This window comes from Lepidochelys kempii, chromosome 5 (genome assembly GCF_965140265.1).
Source record: "Lepidochelys kempii isolate rLepKem1 chromosome 5, rLepKem1.hap2, whole genome shotgun sequence".
In the NCBI taxonomy this organism is placed as follows: domain Eukaryota; kingdom Metazoa; phylum Chordata; order Testudines; family Cheloniidae; genus Lepidochelys; species Lepidochelys kempii.
In genome coordinates this window covers 10,772,704-10,792,232 of record NC_133260.1, presented here as the reverse complement: position 1 = coordinate 10,792,232, position 19,529 = coordinate 10,772,704, and the positions used below count along the sequence as shown (strand labels likewise).

The following is a 19,529-nucleotide window of genomic DNA, read 5'->3' as shown; positions in this document are numbered from 1 at the left end:
TCGCCCAGGAGTGCATGGTCAAGTGGCTGCTAGAAAACTGTATAAAAGACCCTTGGGTCCTGATCCTTTTTATCTCAGACCTGTTTGATGGTTCACGCAGGGGAAGCTTAAGACAAAAGGCTGAGATCTCCAGTCCTAACCTGGAATCACCCTGAACATAAACATTGGACAATAACCTCTGAACTGATTCTGAAAGAACTCTTTGCAACTACAAAGCTTACCATCTCTACTTTGAATCTGAATCTCAAGAACTGTACTCTTGTCTGTATGTATACTGATCTTTTAACCAATACTCTCTCTCTCTTTTCTTTTTTAATACATTTTAGTTTAGTTAATAAGGATTGGCTGTAAGTGCGTATTTGGGTAAGAGCTGGAATATTCATTAACCTGGGAGGTAGTATGTCTGATCCTTTGGGATTGGTAGAACTTTCTTATATGATTCAAAAGATTTTCAGTAATCCTCATCATATTTGACTTGGGTGTCTGGGTGGAGGCCTAAGGCTGGGTTGCTTTAAGGGAAATGCGGTGTTGGCTTCTGTGTAACCAGAAGGGGTCAGTTTCAGTTAGTGCTGTTTATCATTTACATTGTTTTATAGCACCCCAAAGTTTGCTAAGCACTTCACAAATGCAAATGTTGATGTGTCACTAGCCTAAATTGCTTATAGTCTATGGTTCTGGTACACAAACACATCACAAACAACTACCAGGGCTGCTGCAGTCCCTGACTTCAGTAGAACTTTTCTTGGGATCATATTTATGCATAGGTTATAATGCAGAAGGCATCATTGTGCTTATATAGTCTGACCTCTTGTATAACACCAGCCATAGGACTTTCCTGAAATAATTCCTTTTTGACCTAGAGCAATCGTTTAGAAAAATAAATCCAATCTCCATTTAAAAATTTCCATGTTGGGGCATCCACCACAATTCTTGGTAAGTTGCTCCAATGGTTAATTACCTTCACTGTTAAAAAATTGTGTCATGCAGGACCACTTACAGCCTCAGTAGGCAAACTGGGGAGAAAGGAAATGGAATATACACAAGAATATTCATTTGATCTATTCTTCCTTTCATCCCTGTCCACTACTTCTGAAAATATGTCTTCCTTGCTATTGCCTGGTTTTGTTCTTTCACTATGATTACCCTTTGCATTTTCATTGTTTATCTCATGACTGTTGTTGGATCATTGCTTACTCTGAAGCCCTTTCTCAGAATTCAATTTTGATTTTCTTGTACTTTTGACCCTCCCATCACTCTTCTTTCCTAACCCTTTTCTGTTTTCAATTGTTCTGGATTGATTGTTAAACCCATTCACATTTTGAAGTTTTATATATCATTTTGATTGTAATACCGCTATTCCCATTTTATATTTATCCATCCATCGATCTACCTATAGGACTATTGTTTTCTTTAGTGCCTTTAACCCTGTCTTATTGGCCTTTCGATTGCTGGTTTGTATCCTTTCCCCATAGTTCAATTGTATTTTATTTTTCCTCTTACTTTTCTTTACCGTATTTACTTTCATTTTCTAAACTATATGTTCACCCTATTCCAAAACATTTCTACTTTTTTATATTGCTATTTTTACATATCCTATCCCATTTTCATTTTTATAGAATTCTACTTATTTTGTCATTTCAAGTTTTTGTTATTATTCATATTAACTCTTTCCTAATAACTTGAATGTAAACTTTTGGTATTTAAGGAGGAACAAGGGTTAAAACACACACTAGTAACCTCTTTTTCTGACTCCAGCTCTCAGTGCCTTCTCATAACAGTAATCCTCATGGTTTTTAATATTAAGACTTGGAGAGATTGTTGCATCTTTTTCAATTTTTCTACTCATACCTTGTAAGTACTGGTCCAAAGCCCACTGAAATCAATTGAAGGACTCCCATGGTCTTCAACGGACCATATACCAAGAAAGGTCAGTATAATTATCCCCATTTTCAGATAGGTAAACTGAGGCATAGATTGCATAAGTGCCCTGCTTAATTTCACACCGCTTGTCAGTAGCAGAGCTTGGACCACAGGCTTAGGAGGAAGAAATATAGGGTATGTCTACACTGCACACCATAGGTGCTGCCACACCCCTTGGCTTGAAGTGGTTTCCATCATACACAGGGTTTACAGTTTGGTTCAATGACTGTGTAGTGCAGTAAGAACATGGTATCACAGGTGTGAGACCTGGGTCCAGCAACTGTAAACCCAGGTTTAGAGTGAAAAATGGATCTCCAGGATGGCTTGAAAACATGGAGTCCACAACCCTGGGTCTCACAGACTTGGGCTTCGTATGCAGTGTAGACATACCCCTAGAGACTACTTGGAAAATTTTGAAAAATACCTAAGTCCCATTTTTTAAAAGTAACTTGGGATTTAGGCTCTGAAGTGCCTAATTCACTTTTGAAAATGAGAATTGGGCTCTGAAATCACTCACATGCATTTTAAATTTTACCTTCAGTCTGAGAGATACTTCAGGAAAGGGTATGGCAGGATTTAAGGATAAGGAGCGTAGTTTTGAAACGGTTCACTTATCCCTTGACAATTTGTTTCCTTTTCCACAATTTGTATGCCCATTGTTTTCTTATCAGTTAATTAAGCTGTACAGCTGTGCGAGACCTACTGTATTTAGAAAGCTTAATTACTTTTAATATGTCGGACAATATGATTGGTTTGTTTGGAGTTAATTTTAAGTTGAACATTGAGAAAAAAGAAAAAAAAGCTGAGGAGGAATATGTGTCTCTCTTTCTCCTGCAGAATGTGATTCATAGATGTTGGGAAATCACTTTGTTTTGCTGCCTGTATGATCCAGCTCAGGGCTTCTTTGAACTCCCAGATATGGGATACATGTCAAACCTTCCTAATAGGCATAACGGTTTTTCCTCCCTTAATGGGCCCTAACAGGAAGCTACACACTTAATATTGACTCATTTATTTGTCAGAGCTGGCAAAAGGAAAGAAAGCATGAGTGAAAATAGAATCAAGACAGTACATGTGTAATGGAAAGACTCTTTTTAGAATGACCCTGTCATAAATATAAAGGGAAGGGTAACAACCTTCCTGTATACAGCACTATAAAATCCCTCCTGGCCAGAGGCACAAAATCCTTTTACCTGTAAAGGGTTAAAAAACTCAGATAACCTGGCTGGCACCTGACCAAAAGGATCAATAAGGGGACAAGATTCTTTCAAATCTGGGTGGGGAAGGTTTTGGTCTGTCTGTTCTGTGTGCTTGCCGGACACAGATCAAGGAAGCAAGCAATCCAACTCCATTAGAATTAGTAAGTACTAGCAAGGGAATGTGTTAGCTTATTTTTGTTTTGGCTTGTGATTTTCTCTGTGCTGAGAGGAAGGTGTATTCCTGGTTTTCTTTTTGTATCTGTGAAGTTTGGCCCAGAGGGAAATCCTCTGTGTTTTTGAATCTGATTGCCCTGTAAGATTATCTTCCATTCTAATTTTACAGAGGTGCTTCTCTTACCTTTTTTCTTTCTAATAAAGTTCTGTTTCTTTTAGAATCTGATTAGGCTTTTTTTGTGTGTCCTAAAAAACACAAGGTTGGTCTGTGCTCATCTTGTTTATTCTCAAGCTTCCCCAGGAAAGGGGCTGTGGGGGCTTGGGGGGATATTAGGAGGGAGTAGAAACTCCAAGTGGTCCTTTCCCTGAGTTAGTATAAATCATTTGGTGGTGGCAGCGTTACCTAATCCAAGGTACAAGGGAGAATTTGTGCCTTGGGGAGATTTTAACCTAAGCTGGTAGAAATAAGCTTAGGGGGTCTCTCATGTGGGTCCCCATGTCTGTACCCTAGAGTTCAGAATGGGGAGGGAACCCTGACAGACCCCTATTATAGGACATAATCGTAATAAAAGAGAGAGAGAGAGAGAGAGAGAGAGAAAGATTTGAGGGTAACTTCAGTTTTGGCTCCACTGAAGTCAATTAGCTTACACATAGACTGAATTTTGCCCTTCATTGGTATTCATTACCTCCCATTGCTGCTAGAAAATATAAAATAGTAAGTTTCCTGAGAAACGGACTGGCCATTTGTGCATGGTGTATTGTGTGCCTCGCAATGTATGCTGTCAAGGTTCCTTCCCCACTCTGAACTCTAGGGTACAGATGTGGGGACCTGCATGAAAACCTCCTAAGCTTACTTTTACCAGCTTAGCTTAAAACTTCCCCAAGGTACAAATTAATTTTACCCTTTGCTCTTGGATTTCCACTGCCACCACCAAACTTTATCTGGGTTTACTGGGAAACATAGTTTGGACACATCTTTCCCCCCAAAATCCTCCCAATCCTTGCACCCCACTGCCTGGGAAAGGTTTGGTAAAAATCCTCACCAATTTGCATAGGTGACCACAGACCCAAACCCTTGGATCTGAGAACAATGAAAAAGTATTCAGTTTTCTTACAAGAAGACTTTTCATAGAAATAGAAGTAAAGGAATCACCTCTGTAAAATCAGGATGGTAGATACCTTACAGGGTAATTAGATTCAAAACATAGAGAATCCCTCTAGGCAAAACCTTAAGTTACAAAAAAGACACACAGACAGAAATAGTCATTCTATTCAGCACAGTTCTTTTCTCAGCTATTTAAAGAAATCATAATCTAACATATACCTAGCTAGATTACTTACTAAAAGTTCTAAAACTCCATTCCTGGTCTATCCCCGGCAAAAGCAGCATACCGACAGACACAGATCCTTTGTTTCTCTCCCTCCTCCCAGCTTTTGAAAGTATCTTGTCTCCTCATTGGTCATTTTGGTCAGGTGCCAGCGAGGTTACCTTTAGCTTCTTAACCCTTTACAGGTGAGAGGACTTTTCCTCTGGCCAGGAGGGATTTTAAAGGGGTTTACCCTTCCCTTTATATTTATGACATATGCCTACTTGCAAACCGAGCCAGGTGCCAATTAAAGATTGTGAAATCTACAAGAGAGAAAATCTACAGGAAGAAACAAACAGCAGAGAGAGGGAATGGGGGAGGGAGCTGTTTATGAATAGGACAAAAAGATTGGTCAGGGACACACTGAATCCTTCACCTAGGAGGCAAACTGACAACAGACTTGTCTCACGAAATGAGGGTCACCGCCAGCTTGGCTGTAAAGCGCTCAAGGATTTGGGGTGAGCAATACTCTACAAGACATGACAGTATCTTCCTAATTAAGTCTAAAGTGTGTTACAATTTTATCTGATATGTAGCCATTTGTTTCCAATACTTGTTACCACCAGCATCTCTGTGCTTTGTTAAATAAACGTTTACTTGTTTTCACTGTCAACATATCTCAGTGCTGTGTGTTGAGTGGTGCAGTGATCTGCAGTGGAACTGGTGAGCTGCGCTGCACCGTTTCTTTGGAAACAGCAAATCTGTGAATACTGTGAGTGCCCAGTGGAGCAGGGGCTGGATGCTTCAGGGAGATACTCAGAGGAATTGAAGGTTGGAGTGTGCCAATTGCTAACCTGTGACAGCATGGCCTGTTAGGCTTAGAGGGGAGTGTTTGCGTTGCCTGTGGCACTGGAGGCACTGAGCCATGCCAGGCACAGACAAAGCTTCCTCATGCCAAGGGCAGGTGATAGCAAGGTGCCTCGCAAACCTGGGTAGTCCTGGGAAGCGTCATACCCCTTCTCTGGCAATGACTCCAGTGTGCCTTCCGTTATGAAATCCATGGGGCCAGCCTAGAAATGTTCTGTGGTCCATATCAGGTATACACCCACCCCTTCATGACTGCTCCACCTGTTCTCGCTCTTGCAGCCCCTTTTCAAGGCTTGTGCTGTCCTTCTACACCAAGTACTAGTGTCACCCTAGCTGAACACCTGTGTAATCCTATCTCATACCCCCAGGCTCTTCTTCATCCCTCTCCCTCCTGGAGTATATTCTATTACCACCTGTTCGTTGATCCACAATTTAGAGTCTAAACACTTTGAGGCAGGGAGTCATAGAATCATAGAATATCAGGGTTGGAAGGGACCCCTGAAGGTCATCTAGTCCAACCCCCTGCTCGAAGCAGGACCAATTCCCAGTTAAATCATCTGAAAATAGAGTCATCTGAAATAGATTTTTCGCGAAGGACCTAACATTCGCATGGGCCTCTAAAATCTTCAATAATAGTAAAAAAATAGTAAATAATAAGGGTAGCTGACATAAGCTCCTTAATGCTAGCTGAGCAGTCTCAAATCAAGGAGCTGTGCAAGAAGCCCCTGCCTGGATTTAAATGCAGGATCCCCAGCATTGCAGCATAAATGTCTCCTGCCTGAGCTAAAGTGGTAATGCCACAAGCTGATAGCTGTAGACGAATGTTACCCTTTATGTGGACAAGAGGAGGCTGTGACCAATGTTTTTTTTTTCTCAGTTGCACATACAATATGTTCAGTGTGACCCCTACGTAGATGTGTATGCACTGAATATTAAGCAAATGCCCTGAAATTTCCAGAGTGGCTGCTTGGAAGCAGCTCTCTGTGGTCTGATAAAGGACCTTACTGTTTTCAGTTTTGCTGTTGTTATAGTCACTGCTATGCAGTAATAGATCTGAAGGATCATGAGCTGTCTTTAGCAGATAGTCCCAGTAAATCTCCGTCAGCTAATATACCTCTAGATGCAGGGACCCCAGATGGCTTCTTTTTGTTCACATGCTCTTCATATGTTTCATTTGGCTTTTTTTTCCTTTTTTGTTCCATGTTTCTGAGGAGAAAAAGAGATGGAACTTTGTTTTCTAGCTTTTTGTCTCCATTGTGTGAATCCTAATTAGAGCTGGGCAGCAAAACCTAGTGTTTCCGCTTTCCAAAGATTCCTGTGAACATTGCCACTGGCATCCGATCCCATTCTGACTCTGAACATTAAGGCTGTCATAAATATAAAGGGAAGGGTAAACCCCTTTAAAATCCCTCCTGGCCAGAGGAAAAATCCTCTGACCTGTAAAGGGTTAAGAAGCTAAAGGTAACCTCGCTGGCACCTGACCAAAATGACCAATGAGGAGACAAGATACTTTCAAAAGCTGGGAGGAGGGAGAGAAACAAAGGATCTGTGTCTGTCGGTATGCTGCTTTTGCCGGGGATAGAACAGGAATGGAGTCTTAGAACTTTTAGTAAGTAATCTAGCTAGGTATGTGTTAGATTATGATTTCTTTAAATAGCTGAGAAAAGAACTGTGCTGAATAGAATGACTATTTCTGTCTGTGTGTCTTTTTTGTAACTTAAGGTTTTGCCTAGAGGGATTCTCTATGTTTTGAATCTAATTACCTTGTAAGGTATCTACCATCCTGATTTTACAGAGGTGATTCCTTTACTTCTATTTACTTCTATTTCTATGAAAAGTCTTCTTGTAAGAAATCTGAATGCTTTTTCATTGTTCTCAGATCCAAGGGTTTGGGTCTGTGGTCACCTATGCAAATTGGTGAGGATTTTTACCAAACCTTTCCCAGGAAGTGGGGTGCAAGGGTTGGGAGGATTTTGGGGGGAAAGACGTGTCCAAACTACGTTTCCCAGTGAACCCAGTTAGAGTTTGGTGGTGGCAGTGGATATTCCAAGGACAAAGGATAAAATTAATTTGTACCTTGGGGAAGTTTTAAGCTAAGCTGGTAAAAGTAAGTTTAGGAGGTTTTCATGCAGGTCCCCACATCTGTACCCTAGAGTTCAGAGTTGGGGAGGAACCTTGACAAAGGCGCAATGCCTGCAGCCTCAGAATGAAATGGTGGAATGCTGCATATATCTCAGAAACCAGCCTAGGTTTCTTTGGGACTAGAGCCAGTATCAATCAATCTATCACCCCAAACTTTGGGACGTTCCAATCTGAATCAGGAAATTTGTGTCTTAAGTTTGTTTCTAGTCCTGAGCCCTTTGTAGTACATGTTGGGCATTTCTCCATATTGCAGGTACCTGCTACATATGGGGCATTTATCATACCTAAAATATATCAGTTGGGAGTGTAGAGTGGGAAACTGAGTCAACACATTCACCCAATTTCGGCTTTATCAATTTTGCTTTTATTTAATACAATTTCAGACAGGATTACTGTCCAGACACCATAAGTGACATGCATTTATGCCAATAAGTAATAACAGACAAGATGGAATAGCTAAATGAGCCCAAATTACCTCATTCTGGAGCACTGTGAAGTCCTTCCTTCTTCCATGGTGGTTGTCACCTCCCCGATCTCCTGGTCAGATCCTTCTGTCCCATTCTTCAGTTTCTGATCCAGTGTTTCTCCAGTTTGGGGCCCATTTTTACACATATTCTTACACATTTTCACATTCTCCATTACCTAATTTTCCACCAATCAGCATTCAACAGATTATCTAATGAATTTTACATAAACTGTACATTATGCATGTGCAAGCACTAATCACCTATCATCTACATTTGTCCTGCTGAATTTATAGTTTTTGTGTCATGTTTCCCTGGGTCACCCTGTTTCTAAATTCCCAGAACAAGGAAGTTTTGGTTTATCTTTACATGTTTGTATCTCTTACATCTTCCAGCACGACAGGTTACTTATCTTGCCAACAATATCATTTTAAACAAATCAGAAAATTATATCAAAGAGAAATTAACAAAAATACACTCGTGCCAGGTAAAGCTTTGGCCTGTGTGTTACCTTATCTATATTTCCTCAATATCCATAATTACAATTTATTAAAAACGTACCTAACAAAGCTTTTAATCTTATCATTAGCAACCCTTCATTTTAATGTTATAGATCAGTATGTGTTTCCATGAGTATATTTCCTCCTGCTTAATCTATTAGAAGTGGCATTTTAGAAAGTATGCTGTGGTTCTTTAATGTCAACATTTCTTATCCTCTGCAAACACTAATTTTTCAGGGGATTTTTTATTTTACTCAAAGTCCAAAACCTTTCTACTTTTTTATAGCTAAATGTTATCAATATTTTTCCTGTTACAAAATTTTAAGTGTTCTGGGTTTTAGGTCTTGGTTTTTAGTTAGTTTTAATGATACCCCAACAATATTCATTCAAACACTCTCAGAAACCTAAACAGTTTTGATTATTTATTTGTATTGTTGTAACACCTAGGAGTTCTAATCTTGGACCAGGGTCCCATGTGCTAGGTGCTATATAAAAACAGAATGTAGTACTCCGTTTGGATTTCTGGCAGTCTTGAGCTAACATTCTTGACCTCAGTCATCTGAAAAAAGAAGCTTTTACATTGGATTGCATGTCCAACACTATATTTTATCTCCCTCTCACTGTCTATCTATTCCCTATTCATGACCATGGTGCCTTCAAACATTTCCCATCCTACACAGTTTGCTGTGGATTCATTTTTCATTTGGGTCACTTTCAGAATTTCTGGTGCCTTTGCTAGTTTCTAATTTGCTTAGTAATATATTGCTTGATAGCAAGTGCAGAATGGGAGAAGACGGCCCTCAAATCAAAATACTTCTGTTGGGTCCTCTTGCTCAACCCCATCACCATTAACGGTGTTTCTTTTTATGACTACAGAAAATCAACACCCGAGCAGAAGCTAAGTATCACCCATCTCGTCTGACTTTCAGCAAAGAAAGAAACAAAGTAATACACCTAGAAGCAAGTGTTGAGGGAGAAAGATAGTTTTGTGTGTACCTACAGACAACACTGAGATAGAAAGTGTGCCAGGCAACATATCCTAGAACTTGGAAGGCACTGAATTGCATTTGGGGCCATTTAGCAAATTAATGAGTAAGTTACCTATCTACAAATCAATCAGGCTGCTTCAGCAGCTGTGTGTTATCAGTCTTGCTCTGCAGTACAGAGAGCTGAGCCATTAGGCAGCCCAACAAGAGGGAGAAGCTTAATTTGAGAGCAGATGCTTAAGAAGGATACATAATTACTTTAAAGGGGGAACATTGTGGTTAGCTGAGAAACAAAACAGAGTGACCTGTTAGGAGAAAAGAAGCTTTTAGCTTTTATTACTGACTAAGATTGACCATGGAACTCAGGTAGGGGAGTAGACTTCATCGCAGTTGGAACATCAGTGAAGTTAAACAAAGGAATTGAAAACTGAGATAGTAATAGTTTGGGAATCAACTAGTTGTCCAGTGGATAGAATGCTGAGTCTCAGTAGATCCAGGTGCAATTCCCTTCTCCACCACAGACTTCCTGTGTGACATTGAGCAAATCCATTTACAATACGCCCTTATGACTAGCCAAAAACATGTGCAACTATGCTTTACTTTCCCTAACACCATTCTAGTCTTCCCAATGCCTACACTGCATTCTGTTCATCAGACTAAGACTGGAAGTGTAGTATTGACTGCATTGAACGCAACACTACTTTTCAGTTTGTGTTTTATTGAAAAGCCAAGCTACACCAGAGATCTGTCTGGTTATGGCAACGATAGATTCAGCGTGCGAGGTCTGGGGTACCAGAAGGTTGTGGTGATCTCGTGTCTATTCCACAAGCAATCAGCAACCAGGTGTTTAATATATTCTCTAATGATCCGTGAAAGGGAGTCAACAGTGAAGTGGCCGAATTTCAGATGACACAAAATTATTAAGGGTAAAGACTCAGTAGAAGAATCTAACAAAGCTAGGTGAATGGGGAGAGGTAACTCAATGCTGACAAATTTAAAATAAGAATGGAAGGAATAATCTGAACTACTCATACACACCGGGATGATATATATAGACTAATATGTGTTACTAGACAGTATTGGAGAGTGGATACTTGAATAGATGGACTATTGGATGGATCAGCATGGTCATTTCTATTTTCCTGTGTTGCTACCCTATTGTTAAAGGATATTCCTGTCTACACAAGTTCTTAACAAAAAACAAAAAAACAAACAAGGCAAAAGCAGTGAAAGTAGGCAATTCCACTCTAGCCAAGCTCAGTTTATCACTGAGCACACATCTTTGTGTGCTTACGTATCTGTGTGAGTATGATTATATACAAGGTAGCTGTAGAACTTTACAAGCCCTGCAGAATTTGCTGACTGATTTCTAAGGATATACATACCTTATCTCATCATAAGTTGATTTACATCCATTGACTGTTATGGGGTGTTGGAGCCTCATGCCAGATGTCTTTCTTACTTGAATAGTCCTTACTCTTACTGGAGGTCTTACTGGAGACAATGTGACTACTCATGACAGGATGGGGTTTAGAATCTGGCCTTATGTGTGTAAGAATCCAGGAACCAAGATGAGAGTGTAGGAGGTAATATACGCACATCAAGAGCGGGTCACTGGTTCTCCTTTTGGCACACAATGAGAGCAAAAAGATGAAGACCCGCAGAGTCTGACTGACTGAGCTGAACATCCTTCTGCTCATTTGGCACCCAACTAGCAAAATAAAACACATTTTGGCTTGGGTATACCAGGGAGTAACTGATTGTTTGTAAGTGTTTGTGATTGATAGTGTGGAAGATAGAGAGGAAAGGGGGAAATTTGATGGCAGCATTAGCTACTGCAGGAACAAGGCAGGTCACCTAGATTTCAGGAAATAGAACATGACTTTATGATGGTGATGAAAAGTCCATTCCAAATTTCCTTTAGGTTGTAGCCCATCCAAGTCAATTTTGCCATAAAGAGGTTGCCTGCTTGCAGCAGAAGAAGCTGTCTGTTAAAAAAAAAATTATGAACCCAGATTAGCTGTTGCTAAGATAATAATTTATGGCAGTTCCAATCTGAAGTAATTAATGTAATCCTATCTCCAGAACTATGTCCCTATAGTCAGAATGGTTAAAAAAAAGGGGGGGGGGATAAAGGGAAAGATTCTGTAAATCTTGTAGGAAAACAGAAATCACAAAAAGTATTGCTAAACTAGTACAGAATGTGTGAAGAATACAAAGGACAACTGTGGTGTCAAGACAGCAAAGTATGTTAAACTCGCTTCCTCTTTTCTGAAATGAGAGAACAATGGAAGGAAGAATAAGTTAATAATAAAATAATTAATAATAGTCATTCTAATAGGGAGAGTTGGAATGTTTTTCCTCCCATGGAAAATTTTGAATGTTCATCAAAAATCTTGAAACCTCCCCTCCCCCACTCAAAAAAAATTCAGCTTAAAATTTTCGGTGGTGTGGCTTTTGGTTTTCCAATGAAAAAATCATCCCCTATCCCCAAGGAATGTGGATACTTTCTGTGACAACTTTTGTTTAGTTGAAAACCCAGGTTTTTGTCCAAAAAGAGTACAGAAAATGTTCAACTAGCCGTAACAATATTTTTACTCTTATTTAGATTGTGATATATATATATATATATATAGGTTTAGATATCGCTACCACTAATTGGCTCATTACACCTACAAACTTTGTGTGCAGACAGTCTATGTCTGAATTACTGTGAGCCATGTCCCCCGACTCTGGCCCAGTTCACACTGTCATATGTTTGTTTCACCCATCTACTGCTTTTTGTCTTAAATTAAATCAGATCCATGCACAGAGGTTCATTGAAGCCAAACACTTGGACACAGTTGAGAGCAGATCAAACTCAGTGCACAGTGTAGTTCACAAAAATACAATGAAAATGTTAGGACATATAAATAATTATGAAATAATCCAGAAAGCTATGGAATGCCATTGGCTCACTGTGTGATTTCAGGCAAGTAATGGAACTTCTTGTGCCTTCGTTTTCCCAGTGGATGATTGTGATCAGAATGCTCACTCATCTTTGCAAAGTACATTGAGACCTATGGATTAAAAGCACTGAATAAATGTGAATAATGCATTGGTTTTCATGTTCAGTGTGTCCTTCTTGAGGCACAAGGACCGTGAGCATAGTGCCTGATTGTATTGCTCCAGATTTACACAGGAGGAACCCTGTTGATTACAGTGGAATTACACTGGAATCCAATTGGAGTAACACAGTGGAGTATCAGCACTTTATTTATTTATTTATTTATTTACACTGGAAGCTGAGATTCTCCTTCATGGAAGCTTATGGGTGGGTTTGTTAGCAAGAGGCTCTCACCAGCTCATCTCTGTTAGCAAGTGTTTTGGGCTCTTGCCTGATTTCTGCCTACATTTTGTTTTCAGTTACAACAGTGCCCATCTGAGGTAACTGCACTGAAGTCAGGAGACTTTGAATTTACACTGGTCCAAGTGAGAGCAGAAATTGGACCGCGACATCTAGGCTGGAGAGAGTGAAGCAACAGAGCCAGGAATGGAGTTGTGAGGGTGACACACGTTACAGAGATACAGATACAGTGCATTTTAAATAATTATTTTTAAATATTCATAATTAAACTTACATTGAGGAAATAAATCATTTTGTATTAATTTTTGCTTGAAAGATAGAAGTGGCACTGCATGCAACCTTCTCCTTCACACCTGGATAGGTTAGTTAAAATTTTGTGCAATTTCATGCACAGTGTATTATCTAGCCTACGAATTGAGGAACAACACCCAGTGGAAAGATATCCATTGATGCATTGCACATTGGATTGGATGATGAGGCCCCGATAAGGCGTGGTACTTAATCACATATTCAACTTCAAGCATGTGAGTAATTCTGTTGCCAGTGGGAATACTGATTTGCTTAAAGTCAGGCATGTGTGTCAATAGTTTGCTGAATTGGGGCCTGAAAGAAGACATAATAGTGTGAGATCATGTCGTTAAAGACTGTGAGAATGCCTCCACAGCAAAACCTGTGCTCAGGCTAGCCTACTGAGTCAGCTTGAACTCAGCTATCACAGGTACCAATAACAGTGAAGACAGTGCAGTGTGGGTTTCAGCATAAGTCAGGAATGGACCCTGGGTGCACATTTTACTCACTAGCCCACTCTGGAATCCGTGCTGTGCTGTGCTGTTCACTACCATTTGTTAACCACACTAGTTGGACTGAAGATAGCTCAGGTAGGCTAGTCTGAGCACAGCTTCTGCTGCGTAGACATACCCGAAATGGTAATGCGTGCACAGAAGGGGCAGAGTTAAGGTTGTGAAAATAACATTTATTTTGGCCATTCTTCATTTGTGCATGCTTTATTGTACAGCCCCACTGTTCTTTTAATGTTTTTTGTATAAGCTAATATGATATTGTATGTAACTGAGGAGTTCAGCATCGCTAAGAAATGAGTTTAAATGCACTATTTATATTTCCTGCTACCCGCAATGTAATGCCATTAAGGAAACAGTCCTGAAAATTCTCTGTCCCTGGGACTCTCATCAATTTCAACGGGAGTTCTGATTGTAGAGGGCTTGCACCCTCAAGCCATAGGACACAGCTGACCATATGCTCGTGCTGATTAATGACACTTCTCAGGTGCATTGGAAGCACTTGTCTTCACCTCATGCCTCACTGCACAGCCAAGGTACACCATCAATCAGCATAACCACACAGTCTGCCGTTCGTTATCCTTTAATTAAACAGCACAGATAATTTCTGCAATTATTTCCAATATAAATATTGTCCGATGCCTCGGCTCTCTTTAGCCTTATCAGGGGAATATAAACAATAAGAGAGGAATGAAATATACATTTGAGCAAAACAACATACACAGATATTAGTTAACCCTTTAAAATATCTTTAGCTTGACAAACCAAGGGTGAATAGAATGGTCCACCAAGCACAGTGGTTCAGGGTGAGAATACTGAAATTATTTATTAAAAAATAAATCCATTTACTTACCTCACAGGGATGTTGTGAGGCGTGATTAAGTAATGTCTACCGAGGGGCTGATCCAAAGTTCAGTGAAGCCAATAAATGTCTTTCCCACTAATTCCAATGGACTTTTGTTCAGGGCTTTGAGGTATCTGGATGAAAGCCACTATGGAAGTGCATAGTACTATTCCTATTATGTGAAATTCACACTTGGGCAGAGAGCCAGAAGAAGACCTTGGCATCAGTGGGGATTAAGTGGTACATTGGCTTTGTGCAAGCTTTCTGCATGGAGTGAATTTCACTTATTCGGTGTATTGGGAAATCGTAATAAAAATGCATGGCTCGTTTCTCCTTTCCAAAGTTCCTTATAAGCTCTAACTTTGGACTTATGGTGGGATTTTTAAAAGGACTCGGCATTGGCTTAGCTCTGCTGCCATTGAAATCAATGGTAAAACACCTGCTGCCTTCAGTGGGAGGGGACAGGAGTCTGCACTGACGCCTTTTGAAAATCCCACTCTAAGGCTGCAAATTTGTTTCCTTTTCTATTTCCTGAGCACCCCTACTGCCTTGTGTTTTTCAGAGGATGCTTATAAAACTCAAGTGCGAATAGATGACGAACCAGCTTACTTGGACATTCTAGACACTGCTGGACAGGTGAGTAGTTTCTTAATGTATACTTCTGTAACAGAGATAAAAGCAAAGACCTCCAATATATGGGTCACAAGGATGGAGACAAGCTTCACTATTCAGGCACGAAAGGAACAGTGTTGGCACAACATGTGTGAATTAGTACAAAAGAGATCAAGGGGAGCATCAGAAATATAATGTGACTCAGTTACCTGACCAGTAGAGATAGGCAACATTAGAGCAAATGATTAGCACAATAAAGGTTTTTCACATACACACATGGAGAACGTGTTGTAATAAAGACATGAGTAAATGTTGCTGCACATTTGATCTTAATGTTTCTGATGTCTCTAGTCAATAATACCAGTCATTTGGTTCTCTCCCCCAAAATTCTCCTGTTCCTAGTAAGCAAAACTCTGTCATGTTTTTTAGCTAGCACAAGGCAGTAGGAAAATCTGAAAGTGCCATTTTTTTATGATTTCTTATGTATAAATTTATTGATTTTGATATAATTGCTGTAGAGATATAAGGCAAACATAACCATTAAAAGAGGGATTTTTCTAAAGTACTCAGTGTCCCCCTAACACTAGTCTCAGTGAAGTGGCTGGACCAAAACTGAGTACTTCTGAAGTTCCCACCCTAAATGTCAAGCTTCACCAGCCACTGTGATTTCCAAGAGATGAGGTACAAAATCCTCAAAAGATGGCCCAGCAGCCCACATTTCTCCATGTATTTCACAACTTTCTGATTTGTAGTGATTCAGGGAGTATCGTACTAAGAATCAGGACACAAATGTTCTTCTGTTGCACTGTAGCGTATGGAGAAGCCACAGCTCCGTTTCCCTGTCCATTTAAAAAAAAAGAGTTTAAAACATACACAGATTTGTGGAGCCTCTTAAAAGTGTTTAGAGCTATCACTGAGTCAGAGGGCCAGATTCTCAGCTTGTATGAATCAGTGCAGCTCCGTCGACTTCATTGACTATCCTGACTTATACCAGCTGAAGATTTGACCCAAAATTTTAGCTTTGTTTTAACACATTATATGTGGTTGAGTTAGTACGTATTTTAAGAAAGCATAACTCAATGTCCACCATATCTACCGAGCTACAGTGACTGAAGCAGGCTGTTGCATCAGAATTATTATTTTAAAAGAGGTTAAAAGGAGGACATTTCTCTTTTTTAAATATTCTCTATAATAATTTATGATAGTTGTATGGGGCTTCACTCGGGGCCAGCAGGTCTAGTGGCCAAGCCATGGCTCAGCGGTCTCTCAGAGTCTTGGAATGGCCTTGCCAGGCAATCTGAAGCCTAGCGGGCGAGTTACAGTTCTTCCTGGGTTCTCCTGACTGGGGGGAGGGGAAGAGGGGGAGGGGAGAAGGGTACAGGAACCCAGGCCCTCCCTTTCCACCAGGTCCCAGCCAGTGCCCAAGGGGGAAGATGTGAAGAGAGTCTTAGTCTCCTCTAGCAGGTGCAACAGACCAGTCTCCCCCTGGACTCCTTCCTACCTCCCCTGTTCTCTCTTTAGTTTGGAGTGTGGTCCCAGCACTCAGCTTCCTTCTCAAATTGTTGCTCAAACAGTCCCAATGATTCAGACAGTCAGTTGGGGTTTCCTTGCTCACTTTTCAGTGTCCAATTGTTCTCCCTTGTCAGGGAAAAGCAAGGGAGTAAAAGGAGTCAGGATCTTGGCCTACCAGTCTGGTCTTAACCACAGTCTGGACCCTTCAACTATTAGGGTGACCACACAGCAAGTGTGAAAAATCAGGATGGGGGTGGTGGGGTAATAGACACCTATATAATAAAAAAACCCCAAATAAAAGTACTGTCCCTATCAAATCGGGACATCTGGTTACCCTATCCCCTGTGGACCCCTCGGTGCCAGAAGCTGCAACCTGGCTGCAGATGTCTCTCCTTCACTCTCCTCCCTGCTTGACTTTTGGAGTCCCCTTTTAAGCAGGTCCTCCATTTGGGACATTATCTGCAGCAGCTGCGGGGCAGGGTCTTTTTGGCCCAATACTGCTCCACAAGTCCCTTAGCTGTGGCCTAGTCAACACTATAAAATTAGGCTGGTTTAATTGTTTTGGTCAGGGATATGACAAATCCACTACCCTGAGCAGCGTCGTTAAGCCAGCCTAAGTCCTTGTATAGATATCACTAGGTCGATGGAAGAATTCTTCCATTGACTTAGCTACTACCTCTTGGGGAGGTAGATTACCTATGCCAGTGGGAGAACCCTTCCCATCAGCATAGGTAAAGTCTATGCTGAAGTGCTACAGTGTCACAGCTGTTTTAAGTGTAGACAAGCCCTTAATATGGGGTATGTAAGCCCCATCAAAATAATATAATAATCATCTCACAGTCTTGTACAACTGAGGCCTAAAAGATAGTTTCAGCTGTTAAAGAAAGTCACTTACAGTTTAGTTTAGGATAACCACTTTAATTGGATGGAAGGAAGGGAAAACCATATGAAAAATAAGAAACAGCACTTTAGTTTAAGGTTACAGAGTAGCAGCCGTGTTTAGTCTGTATTCGCAAAAAAAAAAAAAAAAGGAGGACTTGTGGCACCTTAGAGACTAACAAATTTATTTTAAGGTATCTTTCGGGAAAACTCTGTTTCCCTTAGCAAATCATGTATGTTTCTCTCAAATGTACATTTCTACTGCCCTCCGGTATACAGTGGAATTATCATAAGCTTCAATGTAATGTTTACAGTGGTAGTTATCAGGTTTAATACATTTCAATAATCTTAAAAAAAGGACGGGTGGTCACCTGCCTTAGCTACTTTTTTATTGTGTTAGTTTACAACGTTTTATCATTTAAACTTTGAACACCATATGACTCCATGAGCCTTTTGAAGTTATGTAACTTGCCTACCATGAATTCCAGGTTTAAGAGTTTGATATAAGGGTGTCATAAATATAAAGGGAAGGATAACAACCTTTATGTATGCAGTAACATAAAATCCCTCCTGGCCAGAGGTACAGAATCACTTACCTGTAAGAGGTTAATCAGTTTAATTAACCTTGTTGGAACCTGACCAGAAGGACCAATGGAGAAAGAAGATACTTTCAAATCTGGGGGGGCAGGGAAGGTTTTGTTTGGGCTCTCTTTGTTTGTTCCCTCTTGGGACAGAGAGAGAGACCAAGCAGGTAAACCAGCTCCTAAAAAAGATCCTGAAATGATATTTCTAAATTTACAGAAATTGTAAGTAATAGCAAGGAAATGTGTTAGATTATCTTATGTTTTTAGCTTGTGAATTTCCTCTATGCTAAGAGGGAGGCTTATTCCTGTTTTTGTAACTTTGAAGTTGAGCCTAGAGGGGAATCCTCTGTGTTTTAAATCTTTTTATTACCCTGTAAAATTACCTTCCATCCTGATTTTACAGAGGTGCTTCTTTTACTTTTTTCTTTATAATAAATTTCTTCTTTTAAGAACCCAATTGATTTTTAGTGCCCTAAAAATAAAGGGTCTGGTCCGTACTTTTATTAAAGGTAATTGGTTGGTATATTATTCTCAAGCCTCCCCAGGGGTGGGGAGTGAAGGGGGTGAAGGGGCTTGGGGGAATATTTTGGGGAAACAGGGACTCCAAGTGGCCCTTTTCCTGAATCTTTGGCTAAATCACTCGGTGGTGGCACCAATACCATCCAAGGACAAGGAAAGGATTTTTGCCTTGGGGAAGTTTTAACCTAAGCTGGTAGAAATAAGCTTGGGGGGTCTTTCATGCGGGTCCCCATATCTGTACCCCAGAGTTCAGAGTGGGGAGAAGAACCCTGACAAAGGGCAGGCAATTCCATATGCTGTATAGAATTAAATCAAATGCATAGAGAATATTTCCATTAAAACTGCTCCTTTGCTAGAATATACCCCTCAAAAAGGGCCAGTATGCTAGTGTAAAATTGGAGTAACTTCACTGAAGAGTTGTTTCCAGACATGCATTAGTGTAAAAGAAAGCAGAATTGTCCCAATAAAACCTGGTGAATTATTTTTATAGAAGATAATGTCATCACAAAGGTAAAAGTAGCAAATGTGAGCTTCCTAAAATCCCATCTAAAATATCTTTAATCTTTTGCCTGTTTAGTATATACATAAATTGTAACTTTGCACTTCTGACCAAATGCTGTGATTCGTTCCCATTTAATATCTTTATGCTAGAATTGGGCCCAGACTGAAAAGTTTATATCTGGTATATATCTGAATTTGTATCAAAATCTGGGGTGTTCAGATAAGGGACTGTGGGGAGGGGAGTTTGGGGCCATTGTAAACATAGATGCCATTTGAGAAATATATTTCTGGTTTTGAACCTCAGCAACTAGTTTAAAAGAAAAACAGGTGACCAAGCCATCAAGCTAAGGTGATTTTGAATCCAGTCAATTGCTTT

At 40.2% G+C, this 19,529-nt stretch overlaps 1 protein-coding gene across 2 annotated transcripts in view; it reads left to right on the top strand.

Annotated features, from left to right (window-relative positions):
* Positions 1-19,529, top strand: part of RIT2 (Ras like without CAAX 2) — a 277,916-nt gene that overhangs the window by 105,313 nt on the left and 153,074 nt on the right. For both annotated transcript variants that reach the window (XM_073343438.1, XM_073343437.1), the window contains exon 3: positions 15,109-15,182. In XM_073343438.1, the coding sequence (XP_073199539.1) occupies positions 15,109-15,182 (74 nt within the window). The remainder of the gene's footprint in view (positions 1-15,108; positions 15,183-19,529) is intronic.